General features: G+C 39.4%; 3 protein-coding genes across 3 annotated transcripts; all 3 read left to right on the top strand.

Moving 5' to 3' along the window:
* The first annotated feature begins 3,806 nt into the window (after positions 1–3,806).
* Positions 3,807–4,976, top strand: LOC111948633 (myosin-16-like). Its single transcript, XM_023962416.1, has one exon. It carries the CDS (start codon positions 3,963–3,965, stop codon positions 4,680–4,682), a length of 720 nt encoding a protein of 239 aa, XP_023818184.1. The 5' UTR covers positions 3,807–3,962; the 3' UTR covers positions 4,683–4,976.
* Positions 4,977–5,406: 430 nt separating this feature from the next.
* LOC111948632 (putative leucine-rich repeat-containing protein DDB_G0290503) lies at positions 5,407–6,803 on the top strand. The gene has a single exon (XM_023962415.1). The coding sequence runs from the start codon at positions 5,457–5,459 to the stop codon at positions 6,513–6,515; it is 1,059 nt and encodes a 352-aa protein (XP_023818183.1). The 5' UTR covers positions 5,407–5,456; the 3' UTR covers positions 6,516–6,803.
* On the top strand, positions 6,521–16,109 carry LOC111946290 (trichohyalin-like). The gene is made up of 2 exons (XM_023962411.1): positions 6,521–13,312; positions 14,684–16,109. The coding sequence occupies exons 1-2, from the start codon at positions 6,545–6,547 to the stop codon at positions 15,734–15,736; spliced, it is 7,821 nt and encodes a 2,606-aa protein (XP_023818179.1). The 5' UTR covers positions 6,521–6,544; the 3' UTR covers positions 15,737–16,109.
* The last annotated feature ends 1,627 nt before the right edge of the window (positions 16,110–17,736 follow it).

Here is a 17,736-nt window from a genome sequence, read left to right as displayed (position 1 = left end):
ACGCTGCCATGATGGACCTTCTTCGTGAAAAGGAAGAAGTCAATCAAATGAGGGTAGCCTAGAAAATGAGAGAGAAAGGATCAAACGAAAAGGATAGAATTGAAAGTAAAAAATCTGAGTTGAAAGTAAGAGAACAACAACTCCTGGACCGAATGAATTCATTAGAAAACAGTGAATCCAAAATTCAGGACCTCAGAAGACCATCTCTGGGGACTTCAAACAAAAGATGGCCATATTAAAAAACAAAATGGAGCAAACAATTCAATTAGGCTCTGACTTGGAGAAACGGTCAAATCCATTGAAGAACTGAACAAACATGACTCTTTACAGTGAGGACTTCCAAATTCAAAAGGAAGCCCTAAAGAATGCTATGTCAGATGTGATCAAACAGAGGGATGGAGTGGAAACAGAAAAGACAAATATGTTTGACATGGAGAGAAGAGATCTTGATAAACTCAGAGAAGAACTGACCCAAGAGAGACAAGATCTGGACAGAGCAATCAACGCAATGAAGGAAAAAAATTGTACTTGGAACACATGAAGTCTGAAAGCAAGAAACTTGGGGAAGTCATGAAGCTAGCCGAGAATGATTTGACGACGGAAAAGGACAAGATGGATAATGCAAACATTGAGCTTCAGCGGAAGACTGAAGCGCCAACACTTGATGGAGGACATGCAAAGAGAGAGATTAGAACTTCAGCAAACTCAAGGTACATGTTGACTCCAAAGAAAAAGACTTGACGTTGTCTTGGACTCAGTCGTCACACAAAAATCCGAAAGAGCCAGCAAGGAGAAGAAATCCAAAGACAAGCAGAAGAACTTGAAATCAGACTGAAACAGGTTCAGACAGAAAGAGAAGAGCTCATGCTGTGAATGACAGGACCAACAAAATGAAAGAAGAGGTTGACGCTGCATGATGGACCTTCTTCGTGAAAAGGAAGAAGTCAATCAAATGAGGGTAGCCATAGAAAATGAGAGACAAAGGACTCAAACTGAAAAGGATAGAATTGAAAGTGAAAAAATCTGAGTTGAAAGTAAGAGAACAACAACTCCTGGACCGAATGAATTCATTAGAAAACAGTGAATCCAAAATTCAGGACCTCAGAAAGACCATCTCTGGGGACTTCAAACAAAAGATGGCCATATTAAAAAACAAAATGGAGCAAACAATTCAATTAGGCTCTGACTTGGAGAAACGGTCAAATCCATTGAAGAACTGAAACAAAACATGACTCTTTACAGTGAGGACTTCCAAATTCAAAGGAAGCCCTAAAGAATGCTATGTCAGATTGATCAAACAGAGGGATGGAGTGGAAACAGAAAAGACAAATATGTTTGACATGGAGAGAAGAGATCTTGATAAACTCAGAGAAGAACTGACCCAAGAGAGACAAGATCTGGACAGAGCAATCAACGCAATGAAGGAAGAAAAATTGTACTTGGAACACATGAAGTCTGAAAGCAAGAAACTTGGGGAAGTCATGAAGCTAGCCGAGAATGATTTGACGACGGAAAAGGAAAGATGGATAATGCAAACATTGAGCTTCAGCGGAAGACTGAAGCTGCCAACACGTTGATGGAGGACATGCAAAGAGAGAGATTAGAACTTCAGCAACTCAAGGTACATGTTGACTCCCAAAGAAAAAGACTTGACGTTGTCTTGGACTCAGTCGTCACACAACAATCCGAAAGAGCCAGCAAGGAAGAAGAAATCCAAAGACAAGCAGAAGAACTTGAAATCAGACTGAAACAGGTTCAGACAGAAAGAGAAGAGCTCAATGCTGTGAATGACAGGACCAACAAAATGAAAGAAGAGGTTGACGCTGCCATGATGGACCTTCTTCGTGAAAAGGAAGAAGTCAATCAAATGAGGGTAGCCGTAGAAAATGAGAGAAAAGGAGTCAAACGAAAAGGATAGAATTGAAAGTAAAAATCTGAGTTGAAAGTAAGAGAACAACAACTCCTGGACCGAATGAATCATTAGAAAACAGTGAATCCAAAATTCAGGACCTCAGAAAGACCATCTCTGGGGACTTCAAACAAAAGATGGCCATATTAAAAAACAAAATGGAGCAAACAATTCAATTAGGCTCTGACTTGGAGGAAACGGTCAAATCCATTGAAGAACTGAAACGAAACATGTCTCTTTACAGAGAGGACTTCCAAATTCAAAAGGAAGCCCTAAAGAATGCTATGTCAGATGTGATCAAAGAGAGGGATGGAGTGGAAACAGAAAAGACAAATATGTTTACATGGAGAGAAGAGATCTTGATAAACTCAGAGAAGAACTGACCCAAGAGAGACAAGATCTGGACAGAGCAATCAACGCAATGAAGGAAGAAAAATTGTACTTGGAACACATGAAGTCTGAAAGCAAGAAACTTGGGGAAGTCATGAAGCTAGCCGAGAATGATTTGACGACGGAAAAGGACAAGATGGATAATGCAAACATTGAGCTTCAGCGGAAGACTGAAGCTGCCAACACGTTGATGGAGGACATGCAAAGAGAGAGATTAGAACTTCAGCAACTCAAGGTACATGTTGACTCCCAAAGAAAAGACTTGACGTTGTCTTGGACTCAGTCGTCACACAACAATCCGAAAGAGCCAGCAAGGAAGAAGAAATCCAAAGACAAGCAGAAGAACTTGAAATCAGACTGAAACAGGTTCAGACAGAAAGAGAAGAGCTCAATGCTGTGAATGACAGGACCAACAAAATGAAAGAAGAGGTTGACGCTGCCATGATGGACCTTCTTCGTGAAAAGGAAGAAGTCAATCAAATGAGGGTAGCCATAGAAAATGAGAGAGAAAGGAGTCAAACGGAAAAGGATAGAATTGAAAGTGAAAAATCTGAGTTGAAAGTAAGAGAACAACAACTCCTGGACCGAATGAAGTCATTAGAAAACAGTGAATCCAAAATTCAGGACCTCAGAAAGACCATCTCTGGGGACTTCAAACAAAAGATGGCCATATTAAAAAACAAAATGGAGCAAACAATTCAATTAGGCTCTGACTTGGAGAAACGGTCAAATCCATTGAAGAACTGAAACGAAACATGTCTCTTTACAGGAGGACTTCAAATTCAAAAGGAAGCCCTAAAGAATGCTATGTCAGATGTGATCAAAAGAGGGATGGAGTGGAAACAGAAAAGACAAATATGTTTGACATGGAGAGAAGAGATCTTGATAAACTCAGAGAAGAACTGACCCAAGAGAGACAAGATCTGGACAGAGCAATCAACGCAATGAAGGAAGAAAATTGTACTTGGAACACATGAAGTCTGAAAGCAAGAAACTTGGGGAAGTCATGAAGCTAGCCGAGAATGATTTGACGACGGAAAAGGACAAGATGGATAATGCAAACATTGAGCTTCAGCGGAAGACTGAAGCTGCCAACACTTGATGGAGGACATGCAAAGAGAGAGATTAGAACTTCAGCAACTCAAGGTACATGTTGACTCCCAAAGAAAAAGACTTGACGTTGTCTTGGACTCAGTCGTCACACAACAATCCGAAAGAGCCAGCAAGAGAAGAAATCCAAAGACAAGCAGAAGAACTTGAAATCAGACTGAAACAGGTTCAGACAGAAAGAGAAGAGCTCAATGCTGTGAATGACAGGACCAACAAAATGAAAGAAGAGGTTGACGCTGCCATGATGGACCTTCTTCGTGAAAAGGAAGAAGTCAATCAAATGAGGGTAGCCATAGAAAATGAGAGAAAAGGACTCAAACTGAAAAGGATAGAATTGAAAGTGAAAAATCTGAGTTGAAAGTAAGAGAACAACAACTCCTGGACCGAATGAATCATTAGAAAACAGTGAATCCAAAATTCAGGACCTCAGAAAGACCATCTCTGGGGACTTCAAACAAAAGATGGCCATATTAAAAAACAAAATGGAGCAAACAATTCAATTAGGCTCTGACTTGGAGAAACGGTCAAATCCATTGAAGAACTGAAGCAAAACATGACTCTTTACAGTGAGGACTTCCAAATTCAAAAGGAAGCCCTAAAGAATGCTATGTCAGATGTGATCAAACAGAGGGATGGAGTGGAAACAGAAAAGACAAATATGTTTGACATGGAGAGAAGAGATCTTGATAAACTCAGAGAAGAACTGACCCAAGAGAGACAAGATCTGGACAGAGCAATCAACGCAATGAAGGAAGAAAAATTGTACTTGGAACACATGAAGTCTGAAAGCAAGAAACTTGGGGAAGTCATGAAGCTAGCCGAGAATGATTTGACGACGGAAAAGGACAAGATGGATAATGCAAACATTGAGCTTCAGCGGAAGACTGAAGCTGCCAACACTTTGATGGAGGACATGCAAAGAGAGAGATTAGAACTTCAGCAACTCAAGGTACATGTTGACTCCCAAAGAAAAAGACTTGACGTTGTCTTGGACTCAGTCATCACACAACAATCCGAAAGAGCCAGCAAGGAGGAAGAAATCCAAAGACAAGCAGAAGAACTTGAAATCAGACTGAAACAGGTTCAGACAGAAAGAGAAGAGCTCAATGCTGTGAATGACAGGACCAACAAAATGAAAGAAGAGGTTGACGCTGCCATGATGGACCTTCTTCGTGAAAAGGAAGAAGTCAATCAAATGAGGGTAGCCATAGAAAATGAGAGAGAAAGGAGTCAAACTGAAAAGGATAGAATTGAAAGTAAAAATCTGAGTTGAAAGTAAGAGAACAACAACTCCTGGACCGAATGAATTCATTAGAAAACAGTGAATCCAAAATTCAGGACCTCAGAAAGACCATCTCTGGGGACTTCAAACAAAAGATGGCCATATTAAAAAACAAAATGGAGCAAACAATTCAATTAGGCTCTGACTTGGAGAAACGGTCAAATCCATTGAAGAACTGAAACGAAACATGTCTCTTTACAGAGAGGACTTCCAAATTCAAAAGGAAGCCCTAAAGAATGCTATGTCAGATGTGATCAAACAGAGGGATGGAGTGGAAACAGAAAAGACAAATATGTTTGACATGGAGAGAAGAGATCTTGATAAACTCAGAGAAGAACTGACCCAAGAGAGACAAGATCTGGACAGAGCAATCAACGCAATGAAGGAAGAAAAATTGTACTTGGAACACATGAAGTCTGAAAGCAAGAAACTTGGGGAAGTCATGAAGCTAGCCGAGAATGATTTGACGACGGAAAAGGACAAGATGGATAATGCAAACATTGAGCTTCAGCGGAAGACTGAAGCTGCCAACACTTTGATGGAGGACATGCAAAGAGAGAGATTAGAACTTCAGCAACTCAAGGTACATGTTGACTCCCAAAGAAAAAGACTTGACGTTGTCTTGGACTCAGTCTCACACAACAATCCGAAAGAGCCAGCAAGGAGGAAGAAATCCAAAGACAAGCAGAAGAACTTGAAATCAGACTGAAACAGGTTCAGACAGAAAGAGAAGAGCTCAATGCTGTGAATGACAGGACCAACAAAATGAAAGAAGAGGTTGACGCTGCCATGATGGACCTTCTTCGTGAAAAGGAAGAAGTCAATCAAATGAGGGTAGCCGTAGAAAATGAGAGAGAAAGGAGTCAAACGGAAAAGGATAGAATTGAAAGTAAAAAATCTGAGTTGAAAGTAAGAGAACAACAACTCCTGGACCGAATGTATTCATTAGAAAACAGTGAATCCAAAATTCAGGACCTCAGAAAGACCATCTCTGGGGACTTCAAACAAAAGATGGCCATATTAAAAAACAAAATGGAGCAAACAATTCAATTAGGCTCTGACTTGGAGGAAACGGTCAAATCCATTGAAGAACTGAAGCAAAACATGACTCTTTACAGTGAGGACTTCCAAATTCAAAAGGAAGCCCTAAAGAATGCTATGTCAGATGTGATCAAACAGAGGGATGGAGTGGAAACAGAAAAGACAAATATGTTTGACATGGAGAGAAGAGATCTTGATAAACTCAGAGAAGAACTGACCCAAGAGAGACAAGATCTGGACAGAGCAATCAACGCAATGAAGGAAGAAAAATTGTACTTGGAACACATGAAGTCTGAAAGCAAGAAACTTGGGGAAGTCATGAAGCTAGCCGAGAATGATTTGACGACGGAAAAGGACAAGATGGATAATGCAAACATTGAGCTTCAGCGGAAGACTGAAGCTGCCAACACTTTGATGGAGGACATGCAAAGAGAGAGATTAGAACTTCAGCAACTCAAGGTACATGTTGACTCCCAAAGAAAAAGACTTGACGTTGTCTTGGACTCAGTCGTCACACAACAATCCGAAAGAGCCAGCAAGGAAGAAGAAATCCAAAGACAAGCAGAAGAACTTGAAATCAGACTGAAACAGGTTCAGACAGAAAGAGAAGAGCTCAATGCTGTGAATGACAGGACCAACAAAATGAAAGAAGAGGTTGACGCTGCCATGATGGACCTTCTTCGTGAAAAGGAAGAAGTCAATCAAATGAGGGTAGCCATAGAAAATGAGAGAGAAAGGACTCAAACTGAAAAGGATAGAATTGAAAGTAAAAATCTGAGTTGAAAGTAAGAGAACAACAACTCCTGGACCGAATGAATTCATTAGAAAACAGTGAATCCAAAATTCAGGACCTCAGAAAGACCATCTCTGGGGACTTCAAACAAAAGATGGCCATATTAAAAAACAAAATGGAGCAAACAATTCAATTAGGCTCTGACTTGGACGAAACGGTCAAATCCATTGAAGAACTGAAACGAAACATGTCTCTTTACAGAGAGGACTTCCAAATTCAAAAGGAAGCCCTAAAGAATGCTATGTCAGATGTGATCAAACAGAGGGATGGAGTGGAAACAGAAAAGACAAATATGTTTGACATGGAGAGAAGAGATCTTGATAAACTCAGAGAAGAACTGACCCAAGAGAGACAAGATCTGGACAGAGCAATCAACGCAATGAAGGAAGAAAAATTGTACTTGGAACACATGAAGTCTGAAAGCAAGAAACTTGGGGAAGTCATGAAGCTAGCCGAGAATGATTTGACGACGGAAAAGGACAAGATGGATAATGCAAACATTGAGCTTCAGCGGAAGACTGAAGCTGCCAACACGTTGATGGAGGACATGCAAAGAGAGAGATTAGAACTTCAGCAACTCAAGGTACATGTTGACTCCCAAAGAAAAAGACTTGACGTTGTCTTGGACTCAGTCGTCACACAACAATCCGAAAGAGCCAGCAAGGAAGAAGAAATCCAAAGACAAGCAGAAGAACTTGAAATCAGACTGAAACAGGTTCAGACAGAAAGAGAAGAGCTCAATGCTGTGAATGACAGGACCAACAAAATGAAAGAAGAGGTTGACGCTGCCATGATGGACCTTCTTCGTGAAAAGGAAGAAGTCAATCAAATGAGGGTAGCCATAGAAAATGAGAGAGAAAGGAGTCAAACGGAAAAGGATAGAATTGAAAGTGAAAAATCTGAGTTGAAAGTAAGAGAACAACAACTCCTGGACCGAATGAAGTCATTAGAAAACAGTGAATCCAAAATTCAGGACCTCAGAAAGACCATCTCTGGGGACTTCAAACAAAAGATGGCCATATTAAAAAACAAAATGGAGCAAACAATTCAATTAGGCTCTGACTTGGAGGAAACGGTCAAATCCATTGAAGAACTGAAGCAAAACATGACTCTTTACAGTGAGGACTTCCAAATTCAAAAGGAAGCCCTAAAGAATGCTATGTCAGATGTGATCAAACAGAGGGATGGAGTGGAAACAGAAAAGACAAATATGTTTGACATGGAGAGAAGAGATCTTGATAAACTCAGAGAAGAACTGACCCAAGAGAGACAAGATCTGGACAGAGCAATCAACGCAATGAAGGAAGAAAAATTGTACTTGGAACACATGAAGTCTGAAAGCAAGAAACTTGGGGAAGTCATGAAGCTAGCCGAGAATGATTTGACGACGGAAAAGGACAAGATGGATAATGCAAACATTGAGCTTCAGCGGAAGACTGAAGCTGCCAACACGTTGATGGAGGACATGCAAAGAGAGAGATTAGAACTTCAGCAACTCAAGGTACATGTTGACTCCCAAAGAAAAAGACTTGACGTTGTCTTGGACTCAGTCGTCACACAACAATCCGAAAGAGCCAGCAAGGAAGAAGAAATCCAAAGACAAGCAGAAGAACTTGAAATCAGACTGAAACAGGTTCAGACAGAAAGAGAAGAGCTCAATGCTGTGAATGACAGGACCAACAAAATGAAAGAAGAGGTTGACGCTGCCATGATGGACCTTCTTCGTGAAAAGGAAGAAGTCAATCAAATGAGGGTAGCCGTAGAAAATGAGAGAGAAAGGAGTCAAACGGAAAAGGATAGAATTGAAAGTAAAAAATCTGAGTTGAAAGTAAGAGAACAACAACTCCTGGACCGAATGAATTCATTAGAAAACAGTGAATCCAAAATTCAGGACCTCAGAAAGACCATCTCTGGGGACTTCAAACAAAAGATGGCCATATTAAAAAACAAAATGGAGCAAACAATTCAATTAGGCTCTGACTTGGACGAAACGGTCAAATCCATTGAAGAACTGAAGCAAAACATGACTCTTTACAGTGAGGACTTCCAAATTCAAAAGGAAGCCCTAAAGAATGCTATGTCAGATGTGATCAAACAGAGGGATGGAGTGGAAACAGAAAAGACAAATATGTTTGACATGGAGAGAAGAGATCTTGATAAACTCAGAGAAGAACTGACCCAAGAGAGACAAGATCTGGACAGAGCAATCAACGCAATGAAGGAAGAAAAATTGTACTTGGAACACATGAAGTCTGAAAGCAAGAAACTTGGGGAAGTCATGAAGCTAGCCGAGAATGATTTGACGACGGAAAAGGACAAGATGGATAATGCAAACATTGAGCTTCAGCGGAAGACTGAAGCTGCCAACACGTTGATGGAGGACATGCAAAGAGAGAGATTAGAACTTCAGCAACTCAAGGTACATGTTGACTCCCAAAGAAAAAGACTTGACGTTGTCTTGGACTCAGTCGTCACACAACAATCCGAAAGAGCCAGCAAGGAAGAAGAAATCCAAAGACAAGCAGAAGAACTTGAAATCAGACTGAAACAGGTTCAGACAGAAAGAGAAGAGCTCAATGCTGTGAATGACAGGACCAACAAAATGAAAGAAGAGGTTGACGCTGCCATGATGGACCTTCTTCGTGAAAAGGAAGAAGTCAATCAAATGAGGGTAGCCATAGAAAATGAGAGACAAAGGACTCAAACTGAAAAGGATAGAATTGAAAGTGAAAAATCTGAGTTGAAAGTAAGAGAACAACAACTCCTGGACCGAATGAAGTCATTAGAAAACAGTGAATCCAAAATTCAGGACCTCAGTAAGACCATCTCTGGGGACTTCAAACAAAAGATGGCCATATTAAAAAACAAAATGGAGCAAACAATTCAATTAGGCTCTGACTTGGACGAAACGGTCAAATCCATTGAAGAACTGAAGCAAAACATGACTCTTTACAGTGAGGACTTCCAAATTCAAAAGGAAGCCCTAAAGAATGCTATGTCAGATGTGATCAAACAGAGGGATGGAGTGGAAACAGAAAAGACAAATATGTTTGACATGGAGAGAAGAGATCTTGATAAACTCAGAGAAGAACTGACCCAAGAGAGACAAGATCTGGACAGAGCAATCAACGCAATGAAGGAAGAAAAATTGTACTTGGAACACATGAAGTCTGAAAGCAAGAAACTTGGGGAAGTCATGAAGCAAGCCGAGAATGATTTGACGACGGAAAAGGACAAGATGGATAATGCAAACATTGAGCTTCAGCGGAAGACTGAAGCTGCCAACACTTTGATGGAGGACATGCAAAGAGAGAGATTAGAACTTCAGCAACTCAAGGTACATGTTGACTCCCAAAGAAAAAGACTTGACGTTGTCTTGGACTCAGTCATCACACAACAATCCGAAAGAGCCAGCAAGGAGGAAGAAATCCAAAGACAAGCAGAAGAACTTGAAATCAGACTGAAACAGGTTCAGACAGAAAGAGAAGAGCTCAATGCTGTGAATGACAGGACCAACAAAATGAAAGAAGAGGTTGACGCTGCCATGATGGACCTTCTTCGTGAAAAGGAAGAAGTCAATCAAATGAGGGTAGCCGTAGAAAATGAGAGAGAAAGGAGTCAAACGGAAAAGGATAGAATTGAAAGTAAAAAATCTGAGTTGAAAGTAAGAGAACAACAACTCCTGGACCGAATGAATTCATTAGAAAACAGTGAATCCAAAATTCAGGACCTCAGAAAGACCATCTCTGGGGACTTCAAACAAAAGATGGCCATATTAAAAAACAAAATGGAGCAAACAATTCAATTAGGCTCTGACTTGGAGGAAACGGTCAAATCCATTGAAGAACTGAAACGAAACATATCTCTTTACAGAGAGGACTTCCAAATTCAAAAGGAAGCCCTAAAGAATGCTATGTCAGATGTGATCAAAGAGAGGGATGGAGTGGAAACAGAAAAGACAAATATGTTTGACATGGAGAGAAGAGATCTTGATAAACTCAGAGAAGAACTGACCCAAGAGAGACAAGATCTGGACAGAGCAATCAACGCAATGAAGGAAGAAAAATTGTACTTGGAACACATGAAGTCTGAAAGCAAGAAACTTGGGGAAGTCATGAAGCTAGCCGAGAATGATTTGACGACGGAAAAGGACAAGATGGATAATGCAAACATTGAGCTTCAGAGGAAGACTGAAGCTGCCAACACGTTGATGGAGGACATGCAAAGAGAGAGATTAGAACTTCAGCAACTCAAGGTACATGTTGACTCCCAAAGAAAAAGACTTGACGTTGTCTTGGACTCAGTCGTCACACAACAATCCGAAAGAGCCAGCAAAGAAGAAGAAATCCAAAGACAAGCAGAAGAACTTGAAATCAGACTGAAACAGGTTCAGACAGAAAGAGAAGAGCTCAATGCTGTGAATGACAGGACCAACAAAATGAAAGATGAGGTTGACGCTGCCATGATGGACCTTCTTCGTGAAAAGGAAGAAGTCAATCAAATGAGGGTAGCCGTAGAAAATGAGAGAGAAAGGAGTCAAACGGAAAAGGATAGAATTGAAAGTAAAAAATCTGAGTTGAAAGTAAGAGAACAACAACTCCTGGACCGAATGTATTCATTAGAAAACAGTGAATCCAAAATTCAGGACCTCAGAAAGACCATCTCTGGGGACTTCAAAGAAAAGATGGCCATATTAAAAAACAAAATGGAGCAAACAATTCAATTAGGCTCTGACTTAGAGGAAACGGTCAAATCCATTGAAGAACTGAAACGAAACATGTCTCTTTACAGAGAGGACTTCCAAATTCAAAAGGAAGCCCTAAAGAATGCTATGTCAGATGTGATCAAAGAGAGGGATGGAATGGAAACAGAAAAGACAAATATGTTTAACATGGAGAGAAGAGATCTTGATAAACTCAGAGAAGAACTGACCCAAGAGAGACAAGATCTGGACAGAGCAATCAACGCAATGAAGGAAGAAAAATTGTACTTGGAACACATGAAGTCTGAAAGCAAGAAACTTGGGGAAGTCATGAAGCTAGCCGAGAATGATTTGACGACGGAAAAGGACAAGATGGATAATGCAAACATTGAGCTTCAGAGGAAGACTGAAGCTGCCAACACGTTGATGGAGGACATGCAAAGAGAGAGATTAGAACTTCAGCAACTCAAGGTACATGTTGACTCCCAAAGAAAAAGACTTGACGTTGTCTTGGACTCAGTCGTCACACAACAATCCGAAAGAGCCAACAAAGAAGAAGAAATCCAAAGACAAGCAGAAGAACTTGAAATCAGACTGAAACAGGTTCAGACAGAAAGAGAAGAGCTCAATGCTGTGAATGACAGGACCAACAAAATGAAAGAAAAGGTTGACGCTGCCATGATGGACCTTCTTCGTGAAAAGGAAGAAGTCAATCAAATGAGGGTAGCCATAGAAAATGAGAGACAAAGGACTCAAACTGAAAAGGATAGAATTGAAAGTGAAAAATCTGAGTTGAAAGTAAGAGAACAACAACTCCTGGACCGAATGAAGTCATTAGAAAACAGTGAATCCAAAATTCAGGACCTCAGTAAGACCATCTCTGGGGACTTCAAAGAAAAGATGGCCATATTAAAAAACAAAATGGAGCAAACAATTCAATTAGGCTCTGACTTGGAGGAAACGGTCAAATCCATTGAAGAACTGAAGCAAAACATGACTCTTTACAGTGAGGACTTCCAAATTCAAAAGGAAGCCCTAAAGAATGCTATGTCAGATGTGATCAAACAGAGGGATGGAGTGGAAACAGAAAAGACAAATATGTTTGACATGGAGAGAAGAGATCTTGATAAACTCAGAGAAGAACTGACCCAAGAGAGACAAGATCTGGACAGAGCAATCAACGCAATGAAGGAAGAAAAATTGTACTTGGAACACATGAAGTCTGAAAGCAAGAAACTTGGGGAAGTCATGAAGCAAGCCGAGAATGATTTGACGACGGAAAAGGACAAGATGGATAATGCAAACATTGAGCTTCAGCGGAAGACTGAAGCTGCCAACACTTTGATGGAGGACATGCAAAGAGAGACATTAGAACTTCAGCAACTCAAGGTACATGTTGACTCCCAAAGAAAAAGACTTGACGTTGTCTTGGACTCAGTCATCACACAACAATCCGAAAGAGCCAGCAAGGAGGAAGAAATCCAAAGACAAGCAGAAGAACTTGAAATCAGACTGAAACAGGTTCAGACAGAAAGAGAAGAGCTCAATGCTGTGAATGACAGGACCAACAAAATGAAAGAAGAGGTTGACGCTGCCATGATGGACCTTCTTCGTGAAAAGGAAGAAGTCAATCAAATGAGGGTAGCCGTAGAAAATGAGAGAGAAAGGAGTCAAACGGAAAAGGATAGAATTGAAAGTAAAAAATCTGAGTTGAAAGTAAGAGAACAACAACTCCTGGACCGAATGAATTCATTAGAAAACAGTGAATCCAAAATTCAGGACCTCAGAAAGACCATCTCTGGGGACTTCAAACAAAAGATGGCCATATTAAAAAACAAAATGGAGCAAACAATTCAATTAGGCTCTGACTTGGAGGAAACGGTCAAATCCATTGAAGAACTGAAACGAAACATGTCTCTTTACAGAGAGGACTTCCAAATTCAAAAGGAAGCCCTAAAGAATGCTATGTCAGATGTGATCAAAGAGAGGGATGGAGTGGAAACAGAAAAGACAAATATGTTTGACATGGAGAGAAGAGATCTTGATAAACTCAGAGAAAAACTGACCCAAGAGAGACAAGATCTGGACAGAGCAATCAACGCAATGAAGGAAAAGAAATTGTACTTGGAACACATGAAGTCTGAAAGCAAGAAACTTGGGGAAGTCATGAAGCTAGCCGAGAATGATTTGACGACGGAAAAGGACAAGATGGATAATGCAAACATTGAGCTTCAGAGGAAGACTGAAGCTGCCAACACGTTGATGGAGGACATGCAAAGAGAGAGATTAGAACTTCAGCAACTCAAGGTACATGTTGACTCCCAAAGAAAAAGACTTGACGTTGTCTTGGACTCAGTCGTCACACAACAATCCGAAAGAGCCAGCAAAGAAGAAGAAATCCAAAGACAAGCAGAAGAACTTGAAATCAGACTGAAACAGGTTCAGACAGAAAGAGAAGAGCTCAATGCTGTGAATGACAGGACCAACAAAATGAAAGAAGAGGTTGACGCTGCCATGATGGACCTTCTTCGTGAAAAGGAAGAAGTCAATCAAATGAGGGTAGCCATAGAAAATGAGAGACAAAGGACACAAACTGAAAAGGATAGAATTGAAAGTGAAAAATCTGAGTTGAAAGTAAGAGAACAACAACTCCGGGACCGAATGAAGTCATTAGAAAACAGTGAATCCAAAATTCAGGACCTCAGTAAGACCATCTCTGGGGACTTCAAAGAAACGATGGCCCTATTACAAAACAAAATGGAGCAAACAATTCAATTAGGCTCTGACTTGGACGAAACGGTCAAATCCATTGAAGAACTGAAACGAAACATGACTCTTTACAGAGAGGACTTCCAAATTCAAAAGGAAGCCCTAAAGAATGCTATGTCAGATGTGAACAAACAGAGGGATGGAGTGGAAACAGAAAAGACAAATATGTTTGACATGGAGAGAAGAGATCTTAATAAACTCAGAGAAGAACTGACCCAAGAAAGACAAGATCTGGACAGAGCAATCAACTCAATGAAGGAAGAAAAATTGTACTTGGAACACATGAAGTCTGAAAGCAAGAAACTTGGGGAAGTCATGAAGCAAGCCGAGAATGATTTGACGACGGAAAAGGACAAGATGGATAATGCAAATATTGAGCTTCAGCGGAAGACTGAAGCTGCCAACACTTTGATGGATGACATGCAAAGAGAAAGATTAGAACTTCAGCAACTCAAGGTACATGTTGACTCCCAAAGAAAAAGACTTGACGTTGTCTTGGACTCAGTCGTCACACAACAATCCGAAAGAGCCAGCAAAGAAGAAGAAATCCAAAGACAAGCAGAAGAACTTGAAATCAGACTGAAACAGGTTCAGACAGAAAGAGAAGAGCTCAATGCTGTGAATGACAGGACCAACAAAATGAAAGAAGAGGTTGACGCTGCCATGATGGACCTTCTTCCTGAAAAGGACAGAGCAATCAACGCAATGAAGGGAGACGATTATGAGTTTTTCGTTTCAACAGAGCAGAATGAACTGCAATTTAAGGTAATTTTAGAGGAGTATGAACTCAAGAAGCTGTTTGAATCATTGTATATCTTCATGAGAAAGCTTAAACATTATAACTCAATGACCTTTGATTTAATCTCAGCAAAGTTTGACTGGTTACTACAGATTAACAGACAAAATGTTGATACTTTGTCTGTATATGAAAGAACAATTGATGTAGAGTCATGGAAATATATAATTGGTGCTCTTCACAAATTTATACAGCATGTAAAGCGATTTCCTGCCAAAATAAAAAGTGATAAAAAAGTTCAAACTGAATCTGAAGAGTTGCCTGTGAAGATTCAAAATGTACAACAGGATCTTTTGCATCATGAAACAGAACATCCACTAAAGTATGGGGAAGATACTTTTAGCTTTAAAGTAAAAGATGAATATTTTTCATCTAAGGGGGAAAGTATTAAAAATGATGTTCATGTGAATGAGGAAAAAAGAGATCACTTGCGAAAGATCTGGAAGGTCACAAGAATAGATCAGAAGGAGATTCGTCAGATGAAGAGCAGAGGTCAGGAGATAAGACACAATTTGGAAAAACGATTAAAATTGGTCAATCAATTTGTTAAAAGAACTGTGTTACAAAAAGAAAAGACAATTTTAGAGGACTCAGTGTGGGTACAAAACCAAAGTACAGAACCTTTAACTCAAAGTGACAGTTTTAAAAACAGTGAGATACCTATTTCTAAGTATATGGAGCTCCACCACCTTAAAGCTACTGTGCTAAAAGAAATTGAGAATCTCCACACTAAAGGAAAATCTCCAAACACCATGACCAGCGAGAAAGGAAACCAGACTGCTCAGGTTGACATGACCGCAGTCAGTGAGCAGATTACAGGAGTAGATGGAGGGAGTCATTCAGAAACATCAAAAGGACTCCTCTGTCAGCTTCGTCATTATTGCTCTCGTTGTTGCTGTCTTTGTTGTTCCTGTCAAAAGAGAATGTGCCCGAATGAAAAATAAGAGGCAACTTCTTAACATTACTATTGTTCATGTTTATTCTGCCCGTTTGTTTTTGAAGCAGCTTTTCAATGATCAGTAAACCTACAGCAACCTTTTAGTGTTAGCGTCCAAGCCTCTTGGGACCGGAAAGTAATGTTTGCAGCAAATCCCTGAAAAACACAATGCTAAAATTGTCATTTTAATGATATATTTGCAACAGAAAACCTTATAAAGTTTATAAAAAGTTTTGTTTCATTTGTGTTTGCACTGCTTTCTATGTTTTTTGCATTTTGTTTAGCAACTTACTATCTTGATTTTTTAATGGGCAAATGAAGCCATTATTTTTAGTTTGTGTTGTTGTTGTTTGATTTCCATTCAAATCTAATTTAAAATAGAAAAGTGTAATGTTCAAAAATTTGCTTCATCGCTTTGTTACTGTTTTACATTTATTGTTACTGTTTTACTTTGTCTTTGATGAAGTTGCATTCGAAAGCATTTCAAACCAAACATTATGCATTTGTGGTTGCTTAATTGTGTTATAAATAAATAACATTTTGGTGGACTAAATTTCTTCTGGACACTTCTTGTTTAATCTTTGAAAAGGACCTATGGTTTCAGTTACGTCATGTTTCAGTAATCAGTGAGTTAAATGTAAGAATTGGAAATGATAAAGTAGGTGTTGAGCTGATTCCATACAAATCAATGGGTCAAATTCTACACCTTTCAAACAAATGTTCATATCTTAACATCTACAGTGGTATAAGAAAGTTTGGGTACCCCTGATAATTTTCAAAATTTTCCTTCATAAATCATTGGTTGTATGGATCATCAATTTCAGTTAAATATATCATATAGCAGATGAACACAGTGATATTTGAGAAGTGAAATGAAGTTTATTGGATTTAAAGAAACTGCAATAATTACTTAAACAAAAATAGGCAGGTGCGTAAATTTGGGCATCCCAACAGAAACATGCCGTCAATATTTAGTAGATCCTCCTTTTTGCAGAAATATACAGCCTCCAATCCGATTTTGGTCTCACAATCGCAAGATGAAGATTTGGGACGAAAATGGTCATCTGACAAAGGGGGTGTGGAGTAAGGGTTATCTCAGACTCTGTGCTCTTAGGAAAAACAATTACTACACAATTTTTGTGAGTGAGATTTTACGAAACTAAAGGGATATTTAGTTTCCTGGACTCGGTTTTGAAGTTATAACAGTTTATTAGGAAAAAACGTTTTTCCAAATCCCCTTTCCAGACTGTGATCTCACCACTCCTAAACATGTCACACTCCATTGACTTCCATTATCCCTTGTGCTATCCTATGACCCCACCCTTACATTGACGTGTTCTCCCTACCATGACAAAAGTGGATAAAGTTGAAGATTTCTTGTAATCCATGGACACCAGTGAGGATCACAAATCATCGAAGAGAAAAGGTTCAGTGCACTGTCTCATGGGTCTAGATGACCCAACTCCCAATGTTAAAGTGCCTAAGATAGCACAAGGGTTAAAAATCCAGTTATGACCTGACATTTTCATAAAACTTAAACTGGGATTTTGTAAAAACCGTAAGGAGTTTTAAGAAGAAAAATATAAACCCAAGTTCCAATATCTGCAGAGTTGTTTAAAAAATATTGAATGCTCTGAACTTCTTGAAATTTTTCTTTTTTGCATAGCTCAAACTTTTTAATTGAATTTGGAGAATTTTAAAGTTCCACCATTTATTTTCAATGGTGCTAACAAAATAAAAGTTAAGTTAAAAATTGTTGAGTTATAAAGTTGAAACTTTCAAGAACCTATCTCATAAAAGAGCTTAAAGTTTTGATGGTTGAATGAGTTCAATTGTTGAAGTAGTTGAAGAGTTTATTAAAAAGTGTACAAAAGAGTACAGAAACAGAAAGTTACGCATTCTCACAATGCGCAAAACGTTTTCCCAAGTGCATGATAAATTAACAATAACAAAAGTGCTATTTCATTCACTGTGATAAACATTGACATGCGGAATTTAATCTGCTAG

This window comes from Oryzias latipes, chromosome 14 (genome assembly GCF_002234675.1).
Source record: "Oryzias latipes chromosome 14, ASM223467v1".
Taxonomy (NCBI): Eukaryota; Metazoa; Chordata; class Actinopteri; order Beloniformes; family Adrianichthyidae; genus Oryzias; species Oryzias latipes.
The sequence above is the reverse complement of the archived record's forward strand: the minus strand, read 5'-3'. Positions and strand labels throughout refer to the sequence as shown.